Source organism: Festucalex cinctus, chromosome 15 (assembly GCF_051991245.1).
Source record: "Festucalex cinctus isolate MCC-2025b chromosome 15, RoL_Fcin_1.0, whole genome shotgun sequence".
Taxonomy (NCBI): Eukaryota; Metazoa; Chordata; class Actinopteri; order Syngnathiformes; family Syngnathidae; genus Festucalex; species Festucalex cinctus.
In genome coordinates this window covers 15223596-15249703 of record NC_135425.1, presented here as the reverse complement: position 1 = coordinate 15249703, position 26108 = coordinate 15223596, and the positions used below count along the sequence as shown (strand labels likewise).

Sequence of the window (26108 nt, the reverse complement as noted above, 5' to 3'; positions counted from 1 at the left end):
GAGGCCTGGATTTTCTCCATAAAATTCTACACTCGAAAACATAATGACCCTTGGCTATATCCCAACGACAAATGACGACCATTTGAAACCCCTTGATTTCCTTGTGATTCTGATCTTATCAGATTAATGTAACCCTATCATATAGAACCCTAACCCAATCAAATACAAGCTCTCAGAATATCAGACAAGGAAAACACCTTGATAAATATTGGCAGTAAAATACAGCGTTTTGGATCCAGACATACCGTTGAGTGATATTATCAGTAAATTGTTGGTGGGTCACTCAGCCCTAGATCAAGAACTATGGTATCAGAAACTAAGACAGGGGCTATAGGTTTGCAAAGCTGTGGCTTTGATACTTCTCTGTGGTGTTTGGTAATTCTACATCAGAACCTAGTAAACCAATCAAAATTCTAAGCAATCTAGAAAAGGAAAATACATGTTACATAAAAAACAACAACTTGTGACACACTCCTTGATCAATAAATGAGTTGCTCTATCTACAAGTGCTTAGCCTAGAGCTATTAGCTACAAAAGAATTTCAGGGGATTCTTCATCATTCCTTGACTTTTTGGCAGATGTGATCCAGGGGCAGAAAGTAAAAGCCCTGCCACAGGTGCTTCTACTTGACCAGCAGGTAAACAAGCACCCCGGGAGCTGGTTGATGACTCAACTGCGATAGCGGTGGTTTTAAGAGGGAAGGCCCAAGCACCAAACGTCACCACTGATACTTAGTTTTTAACTGTATGGATAATCATACAGAAGATATTCGGATTAAACAACATTCCTCTCTCTTGGATATTTTTCATCTGTTCGTACGTAAAAGAATGTTCTTGTACTTACTATCTCGCTATCTTGTAAACATATCCCAAAATACCCCTGCTTTTTTTTTAGCATCTAAAATGTTTATCAATCATCCTCAGGTCTGCAGGTTCCCCACACTGACGATGTCGTGGGTGAATATGCGGTTTGCCGTACGCTTTAGCTCCTCATTTATTACAGTTTGTAGACAGATGACTGTGTCAAGAGAAGCTAATGGCTATCATGGTCCAAGTTTCAATCAGCAGCTTTTTAACTGACACTGTGCGTTCAAACATATAAATCTATCACCACGGCATAAGTGGGCGTTCACTTTTACGTTGAAACATCAACTTTAAGTTAGCTATACCATTTCCACACTTTATCCTAACACCCTTACTGATCTTCCTGCCGCGCCTCCCCCTCAACTCTCACGTCCATGCAATGATTTCATTCCTCCCGTCCTCAGCCCCCCTTTGATGGAGCACGTTCCCACTCTCCCTCTCCTCATATGCCTCTTTCCATCCATATCCATCTCTCCCTCCCTTCGTCTACACTTTGATCCTAAACATCCCCTCTATCAGCCGGCTCTCTTAAAGACGTGACCTCTGCATTCCTCGGGTCACTAATGACCTCCTCGCATGTGTGTATTTGTGTGCGCAAGTGTGTGTACACCTGCGTGAGATTAGCTCTGCTCCAAGTGTACATGTAGTAGTATGAAGCCGTGTGTGTATGTGGCTTTTTGAATGCTTCAATATTGTGGATTATTGGTGCACCTATATTAGCTTTATTAAATTTCTACTTGGGGGGGGGGGGGGGGGGGTCAACTTGGTACATTGCTTACATCCTTGATGAATAAATTCATTGAATCAACTTTGAGCCCAGCATCAGCAACATCAAAATTGGGGTGTTGGTGTTCCCAGTTCAAATGTCAATAATCTTTCTCTCAGATTTCTGGGTGTAGCTTTTTAAACTACTTAATTCTCCTAATGCATCAGCTAATCTTTGTTTACGTTGTGTAACCGTTGTCAATCTATGGCAACTGTGTGTAGTTTCTTTCACACTGAGCTCACAAAGAGATAGTGTGAAGCTACCTGAAACACATAATTGAGTGAATTCTGAGACAAGCATGCACAGTATTGCCATTGTAGGTCGTATTTAAAAAAATGGATTAGAAGATTGTTGTGCTTGACAGCAAAAAAAAAAAAAAAAAAAAGATCTTGACTGGGCCGGGTAAATTGTTCTATTTTTTAGGATGTACATTTGGTGATATTTGTTCTAGAAAAATGCCTGAAAAAGCAGTTTTTTTATTATTATTATTATTATTAGTTTTATAATCACAAAAATAATAGACAGATTTGGGTGACCAGATTTTCAAAATTAAAAATCAACATTCTATAATTTCAACTATACAATACATTCTCATCAGGAACTATTTATAACAAATTTAATCGCGAATCAAACCTGTCACCAGTGTTATTGCTGCAGCTCGTGCTTACTACTATCTTGGTTGACAGTTCAACAGCGCTAAACAAACCAATGCACTAACCATTAACCAACCATTTTGCCTGGAAACTATTGGGAGCTGGCTGTGCCGTTTCCCTTGAGCCAGTCTCGCATTGTGACATTGGAAATATGCCGCTAGAAAAGCTCGCCCTACATTTGGTCTGACCGGCAACTGTCGCATTCGGCTAGTAGGACTATATTTTCCTTGGTTCTTAGACACGGAAGCAGGAAGTAGTTCTACTTCTGGTAGGATACAGCTAAAAAAGTGCTTGTAGAGAAAAATTAACTTGAAAATGAAATAAATGCTCAGTTAGGTCCAATATCCAGTTTCATTTACTAAGTATCAATACCATTCCCCTAAAAGCACGGCTGTACAAAAACCACACAAGTCAGTAATATAACACTCAAGCATAAACTGAGAAATCAATCAATCAATTGATAATAAGCTACTACCCGACTGTATAATAATTATGATTATAATAACAATGCATTCATGCAATAAGCCATGTCATGAAAGGATCCGTCCTGTGCAGAATGCCATGTCAATGAAAACGAATGTCAGCATGCACTCCCTCGCCAGTGTGCTTTGTCTTTGCTTGTCTTCAATGAATGTCTTCAATGAACATTTTAGCCGCTGTTCAAAAGTGACCCCTGTGCCCGTAGTCAAATATACAAACCACATTTAATAAGAAGCTAAGAGTCCAAATCATCCTTTTTGCCTTGTTCCTGTTACCATCTCTTTACCTTCATCCAAAACCTCATTCTCTCGCTCTCTCTCTTTCTTGGTCTAAGTCTCTCACCCTGTAAAAACATTCTCTCGGGGTGCATTTACCTTGGTGCCCTGACGCAGCCAAAATATTTAGGCTGTCACAGGGAATCAGCCTCAACCCAAATGGCTTGGAGGTCTGCGCGTGTGCGTGTGCGCATGTGTCATGTATGTGTGCGTATTGGGGTTTGTGTTGATTGAAATGTCAATCCCTCAAAGCACCCCCACATCACTATCCTTCCTCACTTGCACCCGAACAAAATGTGCAAGCGGCTTCAATTTTAAAGGTTCCACAGTGTTTCATATCCATTCCTGATGTGATGGTTTGTGCCTTATTTTTGTTTTTTAATGACTTTGATTGTTAGTCACACGCACCAAAAATGTTGAATAAGCCACTTTTTGGCTCGAAAGAACACTCTTCTGACGTCTTAGACTAAACAACTGAGGACGGGCGAGTTAATGACAGGGATGCTAATAGTTACGGCTCGGCTCACACTGCGGTCTCCTGATATAGCACTGAGGTCTCCATTCATATTCGTATGATAGTTTAACCACGGTGTGAAGATTCAGTATGAAAATAGCGGTTCCACAATCTTATAACAGTGGCGCCTGTCATCACTATAGGGGAAGACAGTTCGTGACAAACCACAGAAGCTCACTTGTCGCTCACTATACCAAGATCTCCTTATTATTGGATTCTTTTTATGAATGACAGTAATTCACAAGAATGCTATTTTTATTTTGCTTAACATCATAAGAAGAAGACAAAACAAAATAGCCATCCAATTGTACTGTAATCCAAAGATTTCGTAATTTGCTACTCAAATCTTGCATTTTTCGCCTCATCAAGATAAAATGAATAGCAAATAACCGATTTTTAAGTTTTTCCGAAAGGCCCCAAAAGGCTTCGCTGGGCTGGACGTACATGCTGTAACACGCTTACGCCACCTACGCGCAATTAGTCCGCAGGTGGAGCGAGGCAAGATTGGTGCTACTTATGACGTAATAGCGAGCTAGCAATGAGCTTCAGCTAGCTACTAGCTAGCATGACTAAACTCTGTAAACCTAGATTTTTTTTAAATAACACTTTTACGTTATCAATAGAAGAAATACATATAAATAAATAAAAAATAACTACAGAGTTGTTGTTTTTTATATGTTTGGGTTTACATTTGCAAACCAACTTTGAGTTTGTGGTATTTGCGCAGCCTAAATTTCACAAGTTGTGAATTATAGTTATTTGAGATTTTACTGGCTAATTATAATAAAAAGGAAATACTGTCATCAGTTATATAATAACATATGATACAACTGAAATATGCACCTTTTAGATGCTTAAGACTCATAAAACAAGTGTCACGATGTCCATATTATTTTTGTGAGCTGTTTCTACAACTAGCTAATTGGAATAACACCGCAAACGCAACCTTTTTTTTTTCCTTCATAACAGCACTACCCAAAATAAATGTGAAACCTTTGGCGCTGCACAACAGATAGAGAGACAGCAATAATCATAGCACAAAGTCAGACTGCATAAACCGCTGGGCCACACTTGGAACTGACGCGCCTGCTGGCAAATCAAGCCTAATCAACTACACATCCACCAAAACACGTCACAGCAACATTCATACAAGCGTGTTCCATCAGCTTGCTCCATAGACAAAAAAAAAAAAAAAAATTGTTGTGGTGGTTGTTGATGCGCAGCTTTCCGCCACTGTCCACAACCTCTCAACCGCACACAAGCAAAATGGGAGAAACACCCAAAAATGTTGAATTTGTCTGGTTGAAGAAAATGTCCATTGCAATCACCGATGAAGAGGGAGGACTGCCAAAAATATGTTCAAGCTGCGTAAGTGCTGTAGGAGCATGTTATAAAAGTGTTCAACTGGTTCAGTTGATCAGATGGGCCTCTGGGCTCTGCTGAATTAAGTTCACTTTCTAGTATAGCCTTATTCATCAAGAGAGCTGTTCATTTAATTCAACTGGACAGCCAGAACAGTGGAGAACACTTGGTCATGGTTCCTGTTTTAGATTTATTTTTTTTCTTGCTCATTAATATCTATTTTGAGTTACTAATAAGTAAATGTAGAATCTTCAAAAATTGATGTACAGGAGAAGATTTTGTTAATAACCCTGCCAAATTCAAATGATTAAAAATAAATAAATCACTAGGTGTACAAAATGAGGCCGTCCACGGAATGAGTGAAACCACGGCCATTTGAAAAATGGATGCTACTTCGTCTAGCTTCTTTCTTAACTCAACTTAAGCCTATCCATCTGTACATGTTTGAGCTGCGAAAATAAACCGACACAAAGCGTCTGGTGGCTGGAATATATCCCACTGGGTTGTCTCGGGGTATTCCATGCCACAACAAGCGACGCTAACCGCAAGCTAGCTCGCAAGCTAACAGGCTTTTGGGGCTCTTCGTGGCTGTTTTAACTACAGCCAAAAAATATAAAATGCTGAAAAACAGTTGAATGATTTCCAAAAATACATGTTTGTGATATGACAAAAAGAACACGACTTCAACCCACCAATTTCATGTTTAAATCAATGTTGTAAAACATGCTAATACTATATTGCAGGTCAAACGTTTTATCGGAAAATTGTCACACAAGTCACCAGTATCTGTCTTATAGACCACAGGTGTCCAACTAACGGCCCAGGGGACAGATCCGGCCCACCACATCATTTTATGTGGCCGGTGATTGGTGAAGACAAATCATGTCCGTCAACTTCCTGTTTCTTGCGTAAATTCCAACATTGCAAATTGTCTTCACTTATAACAATGTTGAGATATTGCAGGCGTGTTCTTGCTGTCTTTTAAAATAAATTGATGAAACAATTTATTTTTTTAGTTACTGGCTTCTGATTTCAATTTTGTATATGTATAATATGAGGGGATCAGACGTTTACATGGATTCAAAGTCATAAGGCCCTGCGAGTCTAAACATTACATATACTGTAACTGTAAACAAAAATTAGTGTGACACACCTGGAGACTATTAATCAGGGATCTTATCTAGAAAGCTACAGTTTGGGGCCTTTTACAGCTTCTTCACAAGAATTTTAAAGTAATTCGCTATTTAAACAAGGTGATTTATTGCCAATGACATTAAGCTAGCCAACAAAAAGTGAAGCAATCCAGTGTAACTTTGCAGTAAGGGTTAAAAACTGTCACCTAGATAGAAGATATTCCCGTTGAAGCATCAGGCGACTGCTGGTTTTACTCTTGAAGATATGCAACACTGTGCAAACATTTCCCTGTCTGCTCCAAACATCTGTGGGGATGCAACAAAATGCCTCCTGTGTGGTGCTCCCATGTGAAATTCCACAAAAACCACCAAAAATGTACACTGAACACATAGGAGGTTTATGGTTAGCTTAGTTTAAATACCATCGCGTAGCTAAACATATTTACATACACTCACACCAACAGAAGAGCTTTAGCAACAACTCTGGCTTTACTGATGACAAAAAAAAAGTTACTTGTGGATATTAAATTTTTTTATTGTTTGTAGTATTTGACCCTAGCTAGGTGTTATTCTACACCACTGCAGACCATAATAATAAATAAATAAATAATGTTACCTGTCTAACATGGTCAATTGCAGCTAAAAAAAAAAAAAGAAGTAAAAAGTAATATGTTGACTTTGTAAATGATTAACTTTTGCTCAGACCCATAAAGTATCAAATTGTAAAACAAATGTTACCGCAAATAGAAAAGAGACAATAATCTTTATACAAACAAATTCCAAAAAGTCTGCCTGCCGCCGCCATTTAAAAAAAAAACAAACGAAAAAAAAACACTAGCAAATAAATCAAAACAGGTGAGTTTGCACAAGGCAACAGAAACTGTTAAACCACTGTGTTGGTGGCTTGCGGACAATTTTGGCTTGGGGTCCCTCGGCTCGAATCCAGCGAGGTTTGGCTCATTACTGCTAAGTGCTGAAGAAGCTGGATTTAAACCAGACCAGCAACAAACACGGCCAGTATGGAGCGGCCCAAGTAGACACGGAGACATTTCGATGTTTAAACCGCATGTCAGGTTAACGCTCATTTGAAAACTAAAGCCTGTCAAAAAACAATCCTTCCACGAATATTTTTCTGACATGTTGAGCATTTGGGGAAGCTATTTATCCAAAGAACAAAACAACTTTGGTCTGCGGGTTAAATTGGTTTTTGCATTTTGTATTTAGGAATTTAAAGTTGACCATAAGCGGATAAGATGCTATGACGCTTCACCATTTTTTTTTTTTTTAAACCGGCAATCTTTTAGCCTTTATCATAAAGATGTCCCACTATCCAGCATTTATGCATTTGACCTTTAGAAATAATATCTCAATAGGCAGATCTGTATATACAGTAACTCTACATACCGTATTTTCCGCACTATAAGGTGCACCGAAAAGCCTTCAATTTTTTCTAAAGCTGACCCTGTGCCTTATAATCCAATGCGCCTTATATATGGATCAATATTGAGCCGCAACAGGTCTCGCTGTCAAGACGATATCGGTGACCCTGCACGATCGGTGACGTGCATGCGCAGAAGATCCCGCCATCTTGGATCGCTAGCTAATACTAATACTTTACCTCAGAGAAAATAAAACAGCTGTTTATTCATTTCGGAGTTGTCAGAAAGCTGGTTTGTAATCTATTAATAAAGTTTGACTGACCTATCTGTTTTGTTGACATTCCCTTTAGCGCAGCACCATCTAATGGATGCATAACGTAACCCCAGCCTCTACTGTAGTCGCTTATATATGGAAAACGTTTTAAAATGTCATTCATTGAAGGTGCGCCTTATAATGCGGTGCGCCTTATAGTGCGGAAATTACGGTAATTTGAATATATCGAACCTCATGTGAATTTGCGCAAGCAATCAACAATGCTGGCATCTGTTTATATCTTACGACTCAAAAGTGTGATTTGTGCCAACTTACATCTTTATCGTCAGTGCATTGCAGATTCCTTTTACTATATCCTTTAAATTGCGCACAAGCCTTTCTTTGGCGAGTAAAAGAGAGCTCAAGCTTTACATTTTGCCTTGCATTGCATTTTTACAAGTGGAGTTCTTGTAGGCTGAAATATCAAAATTTTTAGGCAGACAACAGATGACAGTGCTTAGCTGATTTTTTTGCTGGGAGGGTGGGGTTATGTTTCAGTCCATAGGGATGTCGTACTCAAGTCCGGACTCTAAATGTTTTTTTGTTGTCTCGGACTTGGTCCGGATTCCTTGGCAATTTGAGTAAGACTTGTTTCGGACTCTGTAAATGGATTTGCAAAATATTTTATTGACTCAATCGAGTCCAACTTTTATTTTATACCAGAAAATGAACATCCTCATTCAAGAAACTTGTTTTTCTACGGAGGAGGATTTGGGCCAGTGCAGGGAGGGCAGGATTCTCACTTTAGTCTCAGAATTCTGACTTTAAAGTGAGAGTTCTGGGTTTAATCTCAGATTCTGAGTTTCATCAAAGAATTCCAACTTTAGAGTGAGAATTCTCACTTTATTCTCGGAATTCTCACGATAAATAAAGATGACTTGACTTGACTTTAAAGTGAGAACTGAGAATTCTGACTTTAATCTCAGAATTCTGACTTTCAAGTGAGAATTCTGAAATGAAAGTCATAATTCTCACTTTATCGCTTTAATCTCAGAATTCTAACGTCTGAATTATCACTTTATCACTTTAATCTCAGATTTTTGACTTTAAAGTAAGAATTCTGACTTTGTGACGTAGAGCTATGAATTGTGGAGTGAAGTAAGAAAGACAGAGTTCTGAGAATAATTTTTTATTTTTTTTTTACTCATCGCTGGCGATAATCCTCTTCCCTATTTATCATATTATCAAAACAGACTGTCATTCACATTGGCCACCTGGTAACCATGGCTACCAGGGAGCATGCCATCTGACTGGTAAAACATACACTTTTTATTTCAGTCATGTCGGCCAACAGCAGGATTATAAAATGTTTTTTTTTGTGTTTTTTTTTGTTTTTTTAATCAACAATCGAAAATTGGCATTAGCCACATCAATATCTTCGCATTTTTGTTTTTACATTAGGGAAAGAAATAACATGGTTCCCGTTTTTATAATGCAATCAGGTCACTTTACATATACTTTGACGCAAATAAGTCACTTTGAAAACTGCTTGCGTGCAGCCATGCAGATAGTGTGCAGTCATGTGACTGCCTGGCTCCGTTTAATTGGTCAAACTTCACGAGTTGTTGCATTGGATTGATGAAACTCTGAAATGTGAATGTTGTGCATGTCCGGGCAGGTCCAACCACATTAGAGACCACAATATTCTGTCATCCAGAGTTACCATTGTAATGACATGAGAACAATACTCGCCTAATTATAAGCCACTGTACAGGAAAAATAAATTAGTGGTCAAATTAGTATATTGTTAGTTTAAAAAGTAGGATTTTACTCAGATTTTATGTCCCACAGCTCAGAAAGATTGTTGTATTTATTTTTTTGTCCTCAAGTAATCATTTCAGTGAGCTTTGATGACAGGAAGTATAAACTTTCCATCTTTAATTACAGCAAATACGCTCAGTTTGTCCACCGTGTCCGTAATTGCTCGACTGTGTTTATTATTGTTTGCGTCTGGGTGGATTGCTTGTTTGCGCACGTGCGCATTTATGTGCAGTTTTTCATCTCGGTTGTGGTAATTACAGATGTGTATGTGTAAGTGCTTGAATTTCCACGGTGCCCTCACACTTTGCTTAGAGCCACTCGTATCATGTCACATGACGGTGCTTGATTTCCTCCCTTGTGTTGACCAAACATTCCCATATTAGATGTCAGCTACTTCCTCTGACATTATCTGCCCGTCACTCAGGATACACAACACCCGAGTGCCTCTTTTTTGTGTTGTTCTTTTTTCACTACCATCCTTGTAAGACAGCCACTGAAGCAGAAATTGTTGATTTATTTATTGACACGCATATTGATAATTTAGAATGAATATAAATGCAGTGCATATAAAAAGTCTTTTTTTAATTTATTTTTTAATGAGATTTAAAAAAAAAATGGGAGGACAATTTGGTTTCACAAATGTTTCAAAATTCAGCAAAAATATTTTAGAACATGTATGTATTTATGTATCTATAAATATTTTATTTTATTTTTGGGAAGAAGAAAATAAATGACAAACATCAAACAAACCCTCCAGTGCCATTTTGCTGACTCCATGCTGGTCTTAACAGAAGACACAAAGCGACCTACTGAGGTTTTTACAAGCACTTGATAGTCAACAAACTCACCTCCCTGACTTTGGCATCATTTTGGCATTTCTGCTAAGCAAACTGCAGAAATCCATACAGTTTATACGTGATACTGTGTAAATAAATGTTTGTTTGTGTTGAAATAGAGCAGGGAACAAACTCTTCGTACGTGTTTGCTTTGAGATTAGGGTTGATTTTCCTTCCAGTATGTGTCCAATGTAGTGACTGGAGCATGTTTTGTAAATGTTTTCTGTGTATTACTGTAAATGCTCCTCATGTTAGAGAAGATGTCTTGTGTTTGAATGAAATAAGATGTGTCAGTTGGGAAATTGGCTTGAGTTGACTTACATAAACCAAACTAATTAAGGAAAATTGATGACAAAGCAGATGCAACATCTTAAGACGTGAGTCTTCCAGCTTCTCAAGGACAAACAGTTGCAGTGAAGTGATACAACATTGTAGGATAGATGCCATTTAAATTCAGAAAATCTGCATTATAATGCTAATTTCAATGTGTTTGGTGCCTGTCAGTCCTCTATTGTTGTGCAGGTTAAGTTTTTTACAAACTGAATGTAAACAAGACCCCGGTGATCATTGTTAAGCGAAGGCTAACCAGTCTGGAATTAGCATGTGACAGATACAAATTACATGCTTAACGCAAACAAATGCTAAACATACAGTGTTAAATTTCCATTTAATTCGACTCGTAACAGATGTTTATGAAAGACAACAAAACTGAACCTCGTTTTTAACTCTCCTATGGAGTTAGTTTGCTAGCGAGCTAGCTAGCTAGCTAGTAGCCACTTCCTATCATGGATCATGGTGAATGACATACTGTAAGTGTTGATTTGGTTGTTATTGTATTTAGTTTTGTTATGTTTTCCTCATGCACACTTTTGTGATTAGTTAGTTAGTTAGTTAGTTAGTTAGTTAGTTAGTTAGTTAGATTGATTGATTGTATTTACTTTTGTGATGTTTTCCTTGTGTTCTGTTTTTTTTTTTTTTTTTGTCTCGTTAAGGTTTTGTGTCTCAGGCACTTGCGTCTTAACCAGGTGTTCCTCAGTTGTGTTGATTCTATTTGGAGTACTCATTTTGTTACTTTGAACTTCTTTTTTTTTCCCTCCTGATTTGTTTTTGGGCAAAAATAGACACATTTTTGGATCACAACTATGCAAAATCCTGACAATAGGATGTCAAGATCCAATCATTTAGATTGTAGAGTGAGGAGTAAGTCCATTTGTAACTGTGGTTTCCAGAGAATTAAATTGTGAAATTGGAAATTTGGTGAAATGGTTTATTTGTATTAGCATGCTACTTTCTGGTTCATGGAGGATGAAAATGTACAGAACTGAACCATATATGGTTTGATGAACGTTTGGGGGGAGTGAAAATAATTTTGGAACACAATATCTATTTTTATCCTTCCCTTAGCAGGCTACTTTCTGATTCCAAACAATAATGTGAACTGTTCAGATGAGAACAAGATTTTTGCATTTGCATTCTAGAGAAGGCTGAACAGTTCTATTGTGTACTGACTGTTAAAATCAGGAATTAAATCAATATAAAAGTGAGTTCATCAAGAATTATGATTTTAGAAAGAGATGCATACTACAACATTTGTATTTTTTTAGCCTTTTCTTTTAGAGTAAATATGTAAATTACAAAAGGATATCTTATTCTCCTTAAGTTTGAAAACCTTTCAACTCTTACTCATGATGTCATCATGCAGATGAGTTTAGTTTGTGTAGGGGGAGAATTATTCTTTACTGTCATTTTAAGAATTACCGGTGTTTCTCTGCTGAAGAGCTTTAACAAGATAGTTCATCCAACATGTAGTAAGATTTCAGTGTAGTTCAACTCATCTCACTGCACAAACTTCACACTGACAATAAAGTTGCTATTTCCCCATGACAAAATCGGAGACAATAATCTGTCCGAGTTGTCACGTTCCACCTAAATTCCAATGGATTTGCTTTTGGCCGCGTGTGCAAATATGAGCCATCGGCCATTGTGCCACCGCAGACTGGAACAGGATGTGATTCTTTTCAGTGAGATGTAATCAGTTTGGCTGCCTGTGTGTTACAGTGAGATACTGTCATCATGCCAGCATCACTGTAGAGCCACAGCACGCTCTTCCGGACGCACACGTGCATGAGTTCATCCGCTGAGGGACACTTTACTCTACAGCAATTGTGGAAAGAGAGAAAAAAAAATGTCTAGTACACCTACACAAACTAACATTATGGTTGTATTATGATGTGAGCTATTTGTAATGTTTTGTCCTCTCATGTGACAGAATATAATACAGTAAATCAAATTTTGATTGTGCTATAAATGTGACTGAAGGGCCTAAAACCCTGATTTCAATTCCAAACTGCTGGATTTTAAGGCCAGCATGCTAACTGCTGTCACCATGCGATACTTGAACACAAACAGAAAGAAGTTTGTGTTCAATCTGTTATGTTCTGGGGTTGCGCAGACACAAATATGATTTTAACTCTTTATTTATCAAGAATCACGAGACGCTAAGCTAACTTGGGCTGTGGAGTTGCACAGAGGAACAGAAGTAATAATACGACAAAAACACACACTTCTCAGACAGGCTTATATAGACGGCGAATCGATCAGATTGGCTGTGGCTAGACATGTGGGTAACAGGACTGGAATCATCTGCTTGGCTGTTGACCAGATAAAGAGACTAAAGATTCTTGACACCACATAGCTTCTGACATCACATAGCGTCTTACCAGTTGAAACTAGATGCTGGTTACATCAGTTCAAAACAGACACTTGACCACACGGTCATGACCCAAACAACCTTTACATGACTCAAACATAACCCTGTCATGCCCTTGCATGACCCAAACATAACCCTGGCATGACCCAGTCATGACAGTACCATGACGCAAACATAACCCTTGCATGACCCAAACATAACCCTGTCATGCCCTTGCATGACCTAAACTTAACCCTGGCATGAACCAGTCATGACACAATCTAATTGGAATACCATTGTAACCCCTGCTAGTTGCTATTTTATTGTGCCGATGGGGCTGTTACGCAATATGTCAGGACAACAGCAAACACTGTACTTGGCAAATAAGTCAAAAGAGAAGTAACGGGATCTAAATTGCTCCATCACATGTGCGCTACAATCGTGAATGATGCATTTATTCTCAGCCAACCGCCCTTGTATTACTCTCAGGTTATGAATCTGGTTTTTGTTTGGATTTCATCAGACCTTACTTTGTAAAAGATCCCAAGATGTGAAGCGTGGCCTCAAGTCAGACTCGAGCAGGTAACATGGTGACGCATTTTTAAGTCACGCCTTCGCTCCTTAATGACTCTTCTTGAGATCCAAGACCACATCTCGGCTTTCTGCGCCAATCCCGAGTCGTCATGAAGGGACCGAATGGGCTTCAAACATTCCTCATAGACCTGCATTCATCCCGGCGCCACGCACCATTACTCCCAATGATGGCAGGAAAGAAACAACACTTTCATTAGCAGGTCTGCTCCAGTGAGACGCGGAATGTTCCGTGGCGTTCCAACAACACGGACACAGAAAGGAGGCCTTCATGCGCCCATTGTTGTCGTCAACAAGCTCACTTAGTGTAATGGGCTTGCTGGAGCCCGCTCGACAAAAGACAAGGGGCACAGTGCGCGAATAAGAGCAGTCATGCTTACACAGATTAGAGATCAGAGAGAAGAGAGGATCATTTGTAGTCGTTAAAAGGGTGAGACTCAAGGGGCCTCGTTGATTTGTCAAAAATAGACACTATAAATATGATGTAATTTTAAATAACAGCATTTGGAAGTCAACAACCCCAAGCTTTTTTGACAATAATTTGTTCTATGCAGCCCCACAAGTCTAAATACGGTATACGGTTAATATTGCATTAGTGGAGTTTAGCAGCAAAATCCAGCAGCTTTTTTAATTTTTTTTAATTATTATTTTTTTTTTATCAATATCAGAAGGCGACCATTTTGCCACTTGCTGTCGAGTGAAAATGACATCACAGTTGCTCAGCTCTCAGGTAACAACCAATCACAGCTCAGCTTCAGAAAACAGGTGAGCTGTGATTGGTTATTGCCTGAGCCCTGAGCAACTGTGATGTCATCATCCGTCGACAGCAAGTGGCGAAATGGCTGCCCCCTCGGATGGATTAAAAACGGATGGATTTTGCTTCATAACTCTCATTCCACAAATGTAATATTAAACAGAATGTTATGTTTAAACTAGAGAGTGATGTTTAGACTAGTGAGGTCATATATAGCATATTATTGTCAAAAGATGGTTAAGGTTGACTTTCCTTTAAGGATAATCTCAGCCTGAAAGAATAGCGGAAAGTAATGATGGAAATTCCGACTCTTTTTGAAGAAACAGATCTTATCACTTAAAAGAGTCGGCTCTTTCGGCTCCCAAACGGCTCTTCAGATTTTTTGTTGTTGTTACGTAGCCCCTTCAGACGCGCATTTTTTTATGCTGGGCAACGTTTATTTAGTTTTGCTGATTTGGACTCTTTCCCACATAAGAACAACAGGTTTTGGGGGGGTTATCTCATGTTTTTAGCTGTTATAGTGGATGCCAGGATAATATGGCTATAACGTGTTGTCAATTTATATGCAACATTTTTAACATGAATCAACTTGCAAATCAACTTGCGGACTGTGATGCAATCATGAACCGGAAGTGTTGACATCATCTAAATTATGTTTTATTGGTTTAGATACGTGAATATGTCATGTCCACTGAACCATCTAAGGGTCTGAAGGGGTTAAATTCATTTATTATAAAAAAAATAATAATGTAGAATGTAGCCTAGGCCATATTCAAAGGTCTGTTATGACCACCACTGATGAAAATACTGAACTTGCAGAGGAAGCTTTACAAAATGACAGCAATGTTTGAAAGTGTTTTTGAGCAACAAGCGTATCTCATCTCTCTCTGTTCGGGTAAAATGACACAACTGTTGAATTCGGGGAAAATCAAACCAACAGAAATTCTTTAGCAGGAACAAAACTCTCCAAAGGTGGTGGTTTGCTTTGCCATGTCTAACACTTGGCTAATTGAACTGTTTTTCTTCCGTGATGCGTTTGGTAACATAACCACTGACATTTTTGAGGATATGATATGAAATGGAGATTACTTACCAATTCCATCGAGTACTTTTCATTTCTGAGTTTAGTTTAACGCTCAATGTCATTTTCTTGTGAAAACATTACAGAGCCTATTAAGTGATCATGAATATTGTTCTTCCGTCACAGCCGGATAACAGAGAAACCCAGCCAAGAAAGCATAATTGTCCCTTTAGGAGTGCATTTGACTCGTCACGCTCTATCTACGAGTCTTACAGCTGATTTGAGCTTAAAGGCTTTAAAAAAAGAGATTGTCCTTTTCAACTATACGCGGCAGAGCGAGAGTTGTTTATTGAAATATTGAGCCGGGCCGCTTGAAGCCAGACGGATCTGGGCGGACATCAAACCGCCGCTGATTAGCTTAAAACTGCGAGTGGAAGGCAGTGCCAAGTCGTGTGGTGTGTTTGCGTATTGTTAGCGTGGAGGTTATTTAAGGGACACGGGAATTCATTGTTTACTCCTCTGGAGATTTTGTGGGCTTAAATGCAATGAAGGCTGTGATTACACTGGGTTTCAAGTCACCATGCATGCAGTGTTACTGTAACACAATTATTGTCAGAGAGTTTTATAGTCATGTAATTAGGGTTTTGTAGCTTGTTAATTAGATTTATGTGAATTGACTAAAGTGGTTTTAGGGGAGTGCATGTGTTTCTTAGTTTGCTAATCTGTAGAAATGTCACATATAGCTCAGTTGTGTGCATGTTATACTTTATATCTGATGAATATGACCTCTTGAGAATGTAGTAGGAAACTGTAAAAACAAAAGATTATAGTGATTACATTATATTCACCTTATGTTGTTTTACGCCATTCACTTGAAAATGAATGTAAAATGATACAGCATTTTAGTCCTCGCACTTTTTTGTCCTGCTACTAATCCCACATTTTTCAACTGACTCTCACCGTTCCAACTTCAACATGTTCCAAAAATGCACGCCTTCCGGGCTACCATTTTTATTATTCCAAAAATGTACTTTCCCCCCCCCCCAAAGTTTGCATTTTTCACCCAGACATTCCCCATTCATTCATTCTCAATGGCACATTCAACATTGCACATTTACATTGTTTCCATTTGAAATTTAAAACATAGAGCAGTTTACCTTGGGAAGGATTTGAACATTCCAAAAATTCACACATGCCATAAATTTTACATTTGTCACAGTAATTTTCCGAAAAAAAATCACAAATTCATATTCTACTTTGTTCACCTCTATTTGAACAATTATTCTCCGATTCAACACACTCCAAAAATGTGTGCTATTCAAGGCTACTCATTCTAAAAATTCAAATTTTTCCACCAAAAATTCACAGATAATTTCCAATAGCATATCCAATCGTTCCTATTTGACATTTAAATCATTCAGCACATTCAATTCACTTTGGGAATGATTCGCAATTAACCAAAAATTCAAAATTTTCATCATTAAGATACCAACAAAAAAATAACAATTACATTTTCTTGTTTGTTTGTTTTTCTCCCCTAATGTCCGTACCATTAAAAAAAAAAAAAAAAAAAAAACTCTTCAGGTTCGTTTGTGTCAATGAGGTGTCAAAATGGCCAAACCATTAGGTACACCCCAGATTCTTGACTGTGGGCACCCCCAATGGGGCCGCCATGTTGGACAACACATTAGGTACACCATGACCGCCAAGTAGGGCGGCCATATTGGTCAAAACATTAGGAACACCCCAGATTATTTTATGTAGATGTCCTGAATTCCTACCACTAAACTTTTTCAAAATTTCAAAATTCAAGTAAAAAACTAAGACTTTTTTGTTTTTCTACTCAAATTTCTACATACTTTTCAGCTTTTCACAGTCACAATTTTTGTCCTACAGGTTTTTCAATTGCATCATTCACTTTTAAAAAGTTTTTTCAAGTCATGTCAAAAATGTCAATTGTACGTCTTGCACACAAAACTGTTTTTTAATCTGCAAGTTCTGACTTTTGTCCTGAACCGTCTGCCAGTCCAGGATGGGACGGGTCACTGGGGATTTATGTTACCGTCCTTAGCCAGGGAGAACTGAAAACTTCCACCAGGGAAGGAAGAAAAGGAGCAGCCAGTAATCCTCTGGGCTGTGGTGAAGACCTGACTGCCAAATATTTGAAAATATGTGCCTTTTTCATCTAAGTGAAGAAATAAACCTTCATCATCTTAGCAAACGATCCTAAACCAAATAGCTGAAATGATAAAAAAAAAAAAATCTTTCCAGCGCTACCCTTAACTTGAAAGTGCATCTCCTCCAAAACGGATCTCCACGCAGGCGCCACATGTTGACCACAAGCGCTGTCATTGGCCGCTTCTGCTTTCTTTCACAAGTTCCTGAGATTGTTGTGGAGATTTGTTGATGAAAACAAAATCGAGGAAGTGGACGGAAAGCTCCGTTTGTGTAACACGCGTCTCCTGAACAATCTGCGCCGTAAACCTTCTGACCCAACAATCTAATTTGAGGAAAAGTGCGACGGCAACCATTATTGCACGGGGGAGTTTGAGTATGTAGGTAGTTATTTAGTGAGTGTTCAGCAACATGTCACAAAGTGAAATGAAACAGATACACTGTGAGGTATTTTTTCATTGCTGTTTGTTTCGTTGCAGGGTTAGGCAAAAACCTGCAACCAAAACAAAAGGAACTCGTTAAATTTAGGTTCAAATTTGGATAAAATGTTGATAAATGCTTATATACTGTAGAATACTACCAGTCTATTCCAAATTACATCATAATCCACCAAATTAGAAAGTAGCAACATTTTTGAGTTTGTGCCTTATATTGTTGCCTCCTGCCTGCCTCATTCTTGTAAGAGCGCATGCACACTCCCGAAACTGTGCTGGCCACAGTGTGGTTGTGCAAACAATTCAACCGTGGCGGATGCCCGCGCTTCACTGACTGCTATTCTAGTTCCCATTGTAAATCTGAACATCCCTCCCAAAACACATCAATGACAATGCTTGCTTTATCCAAAACAGTCAACGTCGATTTGAAAGAACATCGGCGCAAGATGTGGACTGCTGTAAAATATGAGACACATGTATCAGCTGTGAGCGGGAGGACTTCAAAAAGGATTGCATTTGCATGGTTTTCATTCATTCCCACTTTTAACACAGCATGCAAAACACTTCATGGGGTGACTGAAGGTCGTTTTCAAGGACGCTATAATGTGTTCCATACATCCCAGAGATGCATGGTATACCAGCTACAATAATGCAAGCTGGACATAAAGCAAGGGTCAGCAACCTTTCCTGTCAAAAGAGCCATTTTAGGCCAAATAAATAACAACAAATCTGTCTGGAGCAGCACTTGAAGATTGTGTGGAAGGAAACAGTGTGTTAGTGCTAGTCTAAATGTACTGACTCTGAGGGCCCGAGCTCATTAGAGCTGCACCATTAACACAAAAATATGCAGCATGCAATTTGAGATTCATTTATTCTTTTTTCTTCTGTTTATTATTATTATTATTATTATTGTTGTTGTTGTTGTTGTTATTATTTTTTAAAACTTTGTTTTTCACATTTTTTATTTTTGACATTTTGGGGAATTTTATATACATATGGTAATTTTTTTTCTTCCTTTATTTGGACTTTTTTTTTTTTTACCTTTTTTTTTATCATTTTCTGTCATTTTGGCAATTTTGCAATTTCTTGGACATTTTATGGTAATGGTCAGATTTTCCTCTTCCTTTTTGGACAATTTATGGTTATTTTTTTGAACATTTTCTTTCCTGGCTTTGCTTAAATCAAGTTTCCAAATTTTTTGCCAATGTTGTGGACATTTTATGGTCATTTTCAGGCTTTCTTCTTTTGTTTTGGGAAATTTTATAGTTACTTTTGAAATGTTTTCTTTTCTGCCTTTTTTATTTAATTCGTTGACATTTTTTGCAATTTCATGGACATTTTAATTTTCAGATTTTCCTCTTCCTTTTTGAGCATTTTATGGTTATTATTTGAACAATTTCTTTTGTGGCTTTGCTTAAATCAAATTTCCACATTCTTTGGCAATTTTGTGGACATTTTATGGTAACTTTCAGGATTTCTTCTTTTGGTTTTGGACATTTTATAGTTACTTTTTAAATGTATTCTTTTCTGAATGTTTTTTTTCTCAATTCTCTGACATTTTTCGCAATTTCATTTCTGATTTTCCCCTTCCTTTTTGGACATTTCATGGCCTATTTTGGGGGATTTTGAGGTAATTTTAAAAACTTTTACATATACCTTTCGTCTCTATTTTGTTGACAAATTAAAATTTGGGAATCTAACATACATATATATATATATATATATATATATATATATATATATATATATATATATATATATATATATATATATATATATATATATATATATATATATATTCATTGATTTTAATTCTAGTAATTGTTTTAGAATTTCACAGTGAGCCACAGGAGAGGGACTAAAAGAACCACATATGGCTCCAGAGCCACAGGTTGCAGACCCCTGGCATGAAGGATGCCACAGTGCCGTAATGCAATTTTTTGGTTACATTTACTTACCACCAAGGATCCAAAACGCTGCTGGGTGGTTTGGGGAAGAGAATTATATCGTGAGGGCCAGCAAGGCCCACTTTAAAATAACATCACTTAAAGTTTCTGGGTGTTAGAGTAAATGGTGGCGTGTAATCCCCTCAGCTCCCGAGCAGCATTAGCTGAAATTCCTCAATAATAGGCAACATGACTCTGTAGGGACTCGTGCCTTAGTGAGATGTTTGTTATACTGGAAGGGTCAGCGAAGGGCGCAGACAGACAGGCAGGCGGACAAGGAGGCTCAAGTGTGCTTCTGGTCCGTGGAACAAGGTGCCTCTTTTTTTTTTTTTTTTTTTTTTTAGGGCGATTTCAGACCTGAACCATTAAGATCCATTTTTCCATCATAACAAAAGACGTGGCGGAGCGGGGTTGAATGTTTGCACAGCTGATTATTAACACCCGCACATCGCTCCACTCAAACAAGCCACGAGGAGGAAGAGAGGAAAAGTGGCAACTCCAGTCGTGTTGAGGCGTAATCCGTATATTTGGTCTTTGTCAATTATATTGAAAGTCTTTGGGTGGAATCAGTTTGTGAGCGAGGCCTTGTCTGCAAAGGTTTGACATCATGTGCGTAAACTTCACAAATGGAAAGAGTATGAACACATGTTGCATGGCAATACATCAGGTGACAGCCATTAAGTGGACATGCCGTAAAGACTTTTATGCATTCATGGTCATTCGGTGCAATACATACCATGAGTGCATCATCATCATCATCATCGCTTCTCACGCTATGAATAATAACTAGTGATATCGAGCGGGTCCACTCCTTGCATTTGAAGGCTTATGAGCTGCTAAGCCACTACATATGTTTTCGTGCTTTGTCCCTTTATAAAGTGGCAAAGTTTTTTTTTTTCTTGGAAAAATTATACGTTTAACTAATACGTCGTTGTAATATACTGTTAATTCCTTTAATTAATTACATTAATTTTTAATTATTAAATTCAATTCTTATTAAATTTTTAAAAATACAATTGTTTTCGTTAATTAATTATACTGTTAATTAATATGCTGATACTTTGTATATTTTGTTCTTTTGGGTGCTATGGGTATTTTAAAAAATAAATAAACACGTATTAAGTGCTATGACTCTGATTCTTTTGTCCCACAGGAATGTCGAGCAGTTCTAAATGGTTAAAAAAAAGTGTCTCGTGTACATAAGAATTGAATTTCTGAGAGTAACCACTCGAAATAGCTTGTGTTTGACACTCACCTGGGAAAAATTGAGTCCGTTGAGGGGATGACACTGCTCCTCCACCTTCTCCACAGCTCCCGTCCTCTTCCTCATCCTCTCCGCCTCCTGGGCCAGGTACAAGTCCAGCACCGGCACCCCTCGAGTCTTAATGTCGGCCTCGGTGAGCGAGTTAACCATCAGCATGACCCACACGGGCCGCTTCCTCTCCCAGTTCCCAGCGATGGCGTTGAAGAGGTAGTCCGCGTAGAGTCCCTTCCCTCTCTGATCCGGAGTCATCCACGAGGGCATCATGAGTTTGACGTACTCCAGGTGCCTCTTAAGTCTGCGATAGATGTCTCTGGGGAGAACGTCCTGCAGGTTCTCACCCTGAGGAAGCAGCTGGCAGCTGGTCAGGGCGGATATGGTGTAAGGGTCAGTCAGGTCGAGCTCAAAATAGACGATGTTGCTCTCCTGGAAGGCCTGCTTGGAGTTCTCGGGGATGAAGTCCCACACGCGGGTGTAGGGAACGTGGATTGTGCCGTAGAAATACGAGGGAGGGTCTCGTTTGATAGTCCACAAGAAGGAGTTTAAGTCTGTTTGCTGTGGGGAGAAAATAAATGTTACTAACTCATACACTGCCAACCCAGTTAAAATTGATCTTTGACGACTATGGTCGTCATTGGCAGTGAATGGGGTAAAAACCGTCCTGAAATCAACAATTGGATTTAAATTACAACTTTTGTGACACCAGTCCTCGAACTTTTCTGACACAGCTCATACATGTTTTTGGAATGTGATGGGAAGCCAGAAAAAAAAAAAACACACAAACACATTGAGAACATGCAAACCCCACATGGGAATGCCATCGCCAAGAATCCAACCCCGGACCTCAGAACTGTAAGGCAGACGTGCTAACCACTAACAACATGCCTCAAAACACAAAGGGTTTTAGGCCTGGATTCAGTTCTTTGTATCTATTATTATAAGTCTGAACACCCTGCCACTGGAGATGACAATCAGTTCTCAATGTTCATGAGAAAAGAACATGTTGTGGCACCTTGTAATGTAATAATGTAATAATATTTGTACTTAACTCTATCAAAAATGGAATGAAAAAGAATCCTGGCTGATGTTGTAATAACACATTAATAATAATGTAATACCTTATTACATTTGTGGTGATTTATTAAATATTCAGGTGGATCTTTTATGTAAAACTTGACAGATAATGCAATATATATGTTTATTTTCAGTCCAAAGTGCTACATTGTGTGTTTTGATGGCTGTTACATACATTCACAGAAAACTAAATTGATTAGTAAAATGTTGGTGTTAAAGGTTTCAGAGTTCATTTCAACCTCCAAAGTGGTTTTTGTTTTTTAGTTTTTTTAAACACTGATTTAAATGGAGGTCACTGTTAGAGTTACTTGACAGAGTTGATTTATTTAGTGTTAAAACACTACAGTGTTAATCAAAGTAAGCGCCACCAACTAATTAGAACTGCTCTGCAGTGAAGACTTCAATAATTTCCTGAGAATATATATTTTTTTATTATTACACTATTTCTTTTTTTTTTTTTTAATCAAGCGCACATTTTATTACATTTTTAGGCATTATTATGTTTTAGGGAAATTCTAGGGTACTACACAAGTGTTGACCACTTGGGGCAGTGGTGTCCACTAAGGGTTAGAAAATGCCCTGTTGACATCTGTTGGCATTTCTGCTTTAAAATTCAGCCAATGTTGTCACAAAAATTAAAGTCCTGGATGTAGCTTTCACTTTATCAGTGCACTTGTAGTTTAGTATTGACAATGTAATCAACAATTAAATTAGCATTTGAGCAAGCCAGCAGTGTAAAAAAAGAGAAGTTATTTCATGCCTTCAAACAACTCAAAACAACGGGGCTGTCTGACACTTACCCCAAGAGACTGTTTATTAGCCAAGTGCTAACAGAACCATAATGACTTATTAACAGGCCACTTGGGAGCAAAGTGTCAAACAAACAATACACATGATGTCACATGATCAGACTGCGGATTAGCCGTCTTAATGTTTGCAGCTGGATCTGACTTGCAAAAATAAACTCAAGGCTGATTGTGGACTGAATGAGTTTAATTGTTGACTTTATTTGTAAAGCCCGAATTAGAGTTGTGGACAAAAATTCTGGAGCGGCTGCAATTCTGTGGAGTTCAGTATTTTTTATTTATTTATTTATTTGTTTATTTATTCATTCATTCATTTTGATGGTTATTTATGTATTTATTATTTAGATAAATTATTTGGGAAATTTATAACATTTACGTTATTGACCCAGCAAGTCGCAACATTTTTTTAAAATTTCGACAAATTACAGGTTCATTAAAACAATGAATAAAATAAACGCAAAAACAGAAGCAGCAGAATCATGATTCAAACTTTTGGTCATCCCATGTTTATTTAAAAAAAATAATACAATTAAAGTGTTTTTAAAAGTATTTTTATGTTTTGGGGTAATATAATATCACAAAGAATGGTACACTACAAAAGCAGTTCATGTTCTACACATTTTAAGTGAACCGTGACGAACCACTGGACCCCTAAAGGCACAATACATTAGATACTCCAAAAAGAAAAGATGAACCTTTTTTCTGAGCTGTTTAACAGTTTATTAATAATTTAAAGAATGTCAATAATATAAAAATGCCAAAAACACCAGGTGAAGTTTCATTTAGAAGACACCATTAACATTATTATTTTAATATACCTATTTTATCGTCGTGCCTGGCGGTTTGGAGTACTCTTAAAAACTATAAAGAAATGAATAAACAATAAAGAAATTAATATTAATAATGATGACTTGACTTAAAAATAAACAAATAAAGCTTAAATAACTTGTCAATTTCTAACAATGTCCGATAGCAACTTTTTTTTCAGAACAATCCGAGTACAAGTACTCATCTCCGCAGAAACCGATGCCACTAGTACATAAAATTCTCTCCTCAAAACAAAGACAGATAATTTTAAAGAAAGAACTATATCTCAATATAGATTTTTTTTTCTCAATAAAATCGCATAAAATTAATCATTTCAAATTTCTAGCTACTGATAGAAAAACACCCACAAGTGGGCGATAATGGTATCGGCCATCGTTGTGAGTATACCATACTTTAAAATAATACTGGTATCAGTACTCACCCATCTCTACTTGTAATAGTGTCATTTTTGCAGACAGCTTCTATATGGAATCAAATATATTGATTTTCTCTTTAGCTGCCCTCTCAACCATTTAGCAGAAAACATGAAGGGAGCAAAGTAATAACTTTTGAAAACAATGTATGCCAGCTCAAGTCGATCATGTTTAAAAAAAAAAAAAAAGTTTAACATGTAGTCTAACAGAATTTGTTATTTCAGAAGTCAGATAAAGTTGCAGGGAGAAAAAAAAGTAGCATTCAAGCTAGTAGCATTCAAGTGTCCCCAAATCTTTTTTTTTTTTTTTTTTAAGTTCTGGATTTCATTTTCAAAAGTTCCTTTTTTTTATTTTGGTTGTAAATTCTTCGTTTTTAATCAAGTGACATCTATTTGAGTCTGAGATGTCTTTTTACAACTATTGTATTCAAATAACTTTTATATTGTTGTCCATGACAGCTGACTGTAAGGCAGTGTTGCCAAACATCCATCCATCCATCCATCCTTACTTTTTTGTTGAGCTCACAGTTGCTGGAGTCCGGTCTGATCCTCCACGGGTCGCCTCTGACCACCAGAACCAGGCAGGAAAGGACCAGTGCGCTCAGGGTGCCTCGCATCATCGTAACTCTCTCCCCCACCCCCTCCATAAAAAAGTATTCCGAACTATTCCTCTGAAGTCATGCGCGTGTTGGACCGTCCACGGCTCCACTCGGCCACGCCAAACAAAACGGTCATGCTCACGCGTCGAGTCCGCACTGGGACTCGAACGGTGTCGGGTCACTTGTTGAGCTTCTTCTTCTTTTCCATCCGCGGGGGGTCACTCACATCACATCACATCGTTTGCTTGTCAAGAGTTGTCCCCTCGCTCCTCTTCTCTCCTGGCTATACGCGGCGATCCAAAGTTGGTGCGCGCAGAACAGAAAAGTTGATGTGAATGGAAGCACCCCAGGGAAAAAAAAAAAAAGTCTCACGTCTCACTAGTGCTTGACTGTTTTGATTTGCATCTCTATGTGTGTGTCTACATCTCCGTTGTGTTTGTGTGTGCGCACAAGCATCTCTGCTGTCAGGGATCTACCCCCTGTCGTCTGCACTAACCCACCCCTCCGCCCACCAGACCCCCCCCCCCCCCCCCTTCCTTTACGCACACACAAACACATCTAACCTTACTTTAACCTTCACAGCACCTCTCAGCCTCCTAACATTGAATGACGTCATATAGGGACAGTACGTGTGACCGCGAAAACAGATTTAGGGCGCGAAATAACCACACATCATTTCCATTGAGAAAAGGTGAGAAGCCATTTCATGCATAAATGCGTATTAGGTGCAACTTGTGTTGCCCGGAGGCAAAGACGAGCGGTGCCAAATGGAGATGCGGCGATTAGCGATTACCATAATGCCGGACGAAGTGAGCGCCATTAACATGAGAAAAACGCGTAATAACGAGGCGCTTTCATGAAGATGGGGCAGACAGTCAATTAGCGCAGGCGCACAATTAGTGACATTAACAAAATCAAATTAAAGAGGCTGGGAATGGACTACATTTGCACAAATCCAGCACTTCCTGAACTCAATACCACTCCTTCATTTCCTGTCTTTCATGAGTGGGCAAGCTGATTAATACAGGTGTGCCGGACCTAAGTAATCAGGACGTCATTGGTCAGACACACCTGGATTAATCAGTTTGTCCACTCATGAAAGACGGGAAACAAAGGAGTGGCGTTCGGTCCAGGAAGTAGTCGACCTGTGCAAAGAGCCCGTTTGGTGAATTTAAACGCCATT

At 38.3% G+C, this 26108-nt stretch overlaps 1 protein-coding gene across 1 annotated transcript in view; it reads right to left on the bottom strand.

Moving 5' to 3' along the window:
• Positions 1-25396, bottom strand: part of trabd2a (TraB domain containing 2A) — a 55582-nt gene extending 30186 nt beyond the window's left edge. The window contains exons 1-2 of the mRNA XM_077498171.1: positions 24836-25396; positions 21201-21761 (exon numbers count right to left, since the gene is read on the bottom strand). Coding sequence (XP_077354297.1) covers positions 21201-21761; positions 24836-24973 — 699 coding nt within the window. The 5' untranslated portion in view covers positions 24974-25396. The remainder of the gene's footprint in view (positions 1-21200; positions 21762-24835) is intronic.
• Positions 25397-26108: the final 712 nt, after the last annotated feature.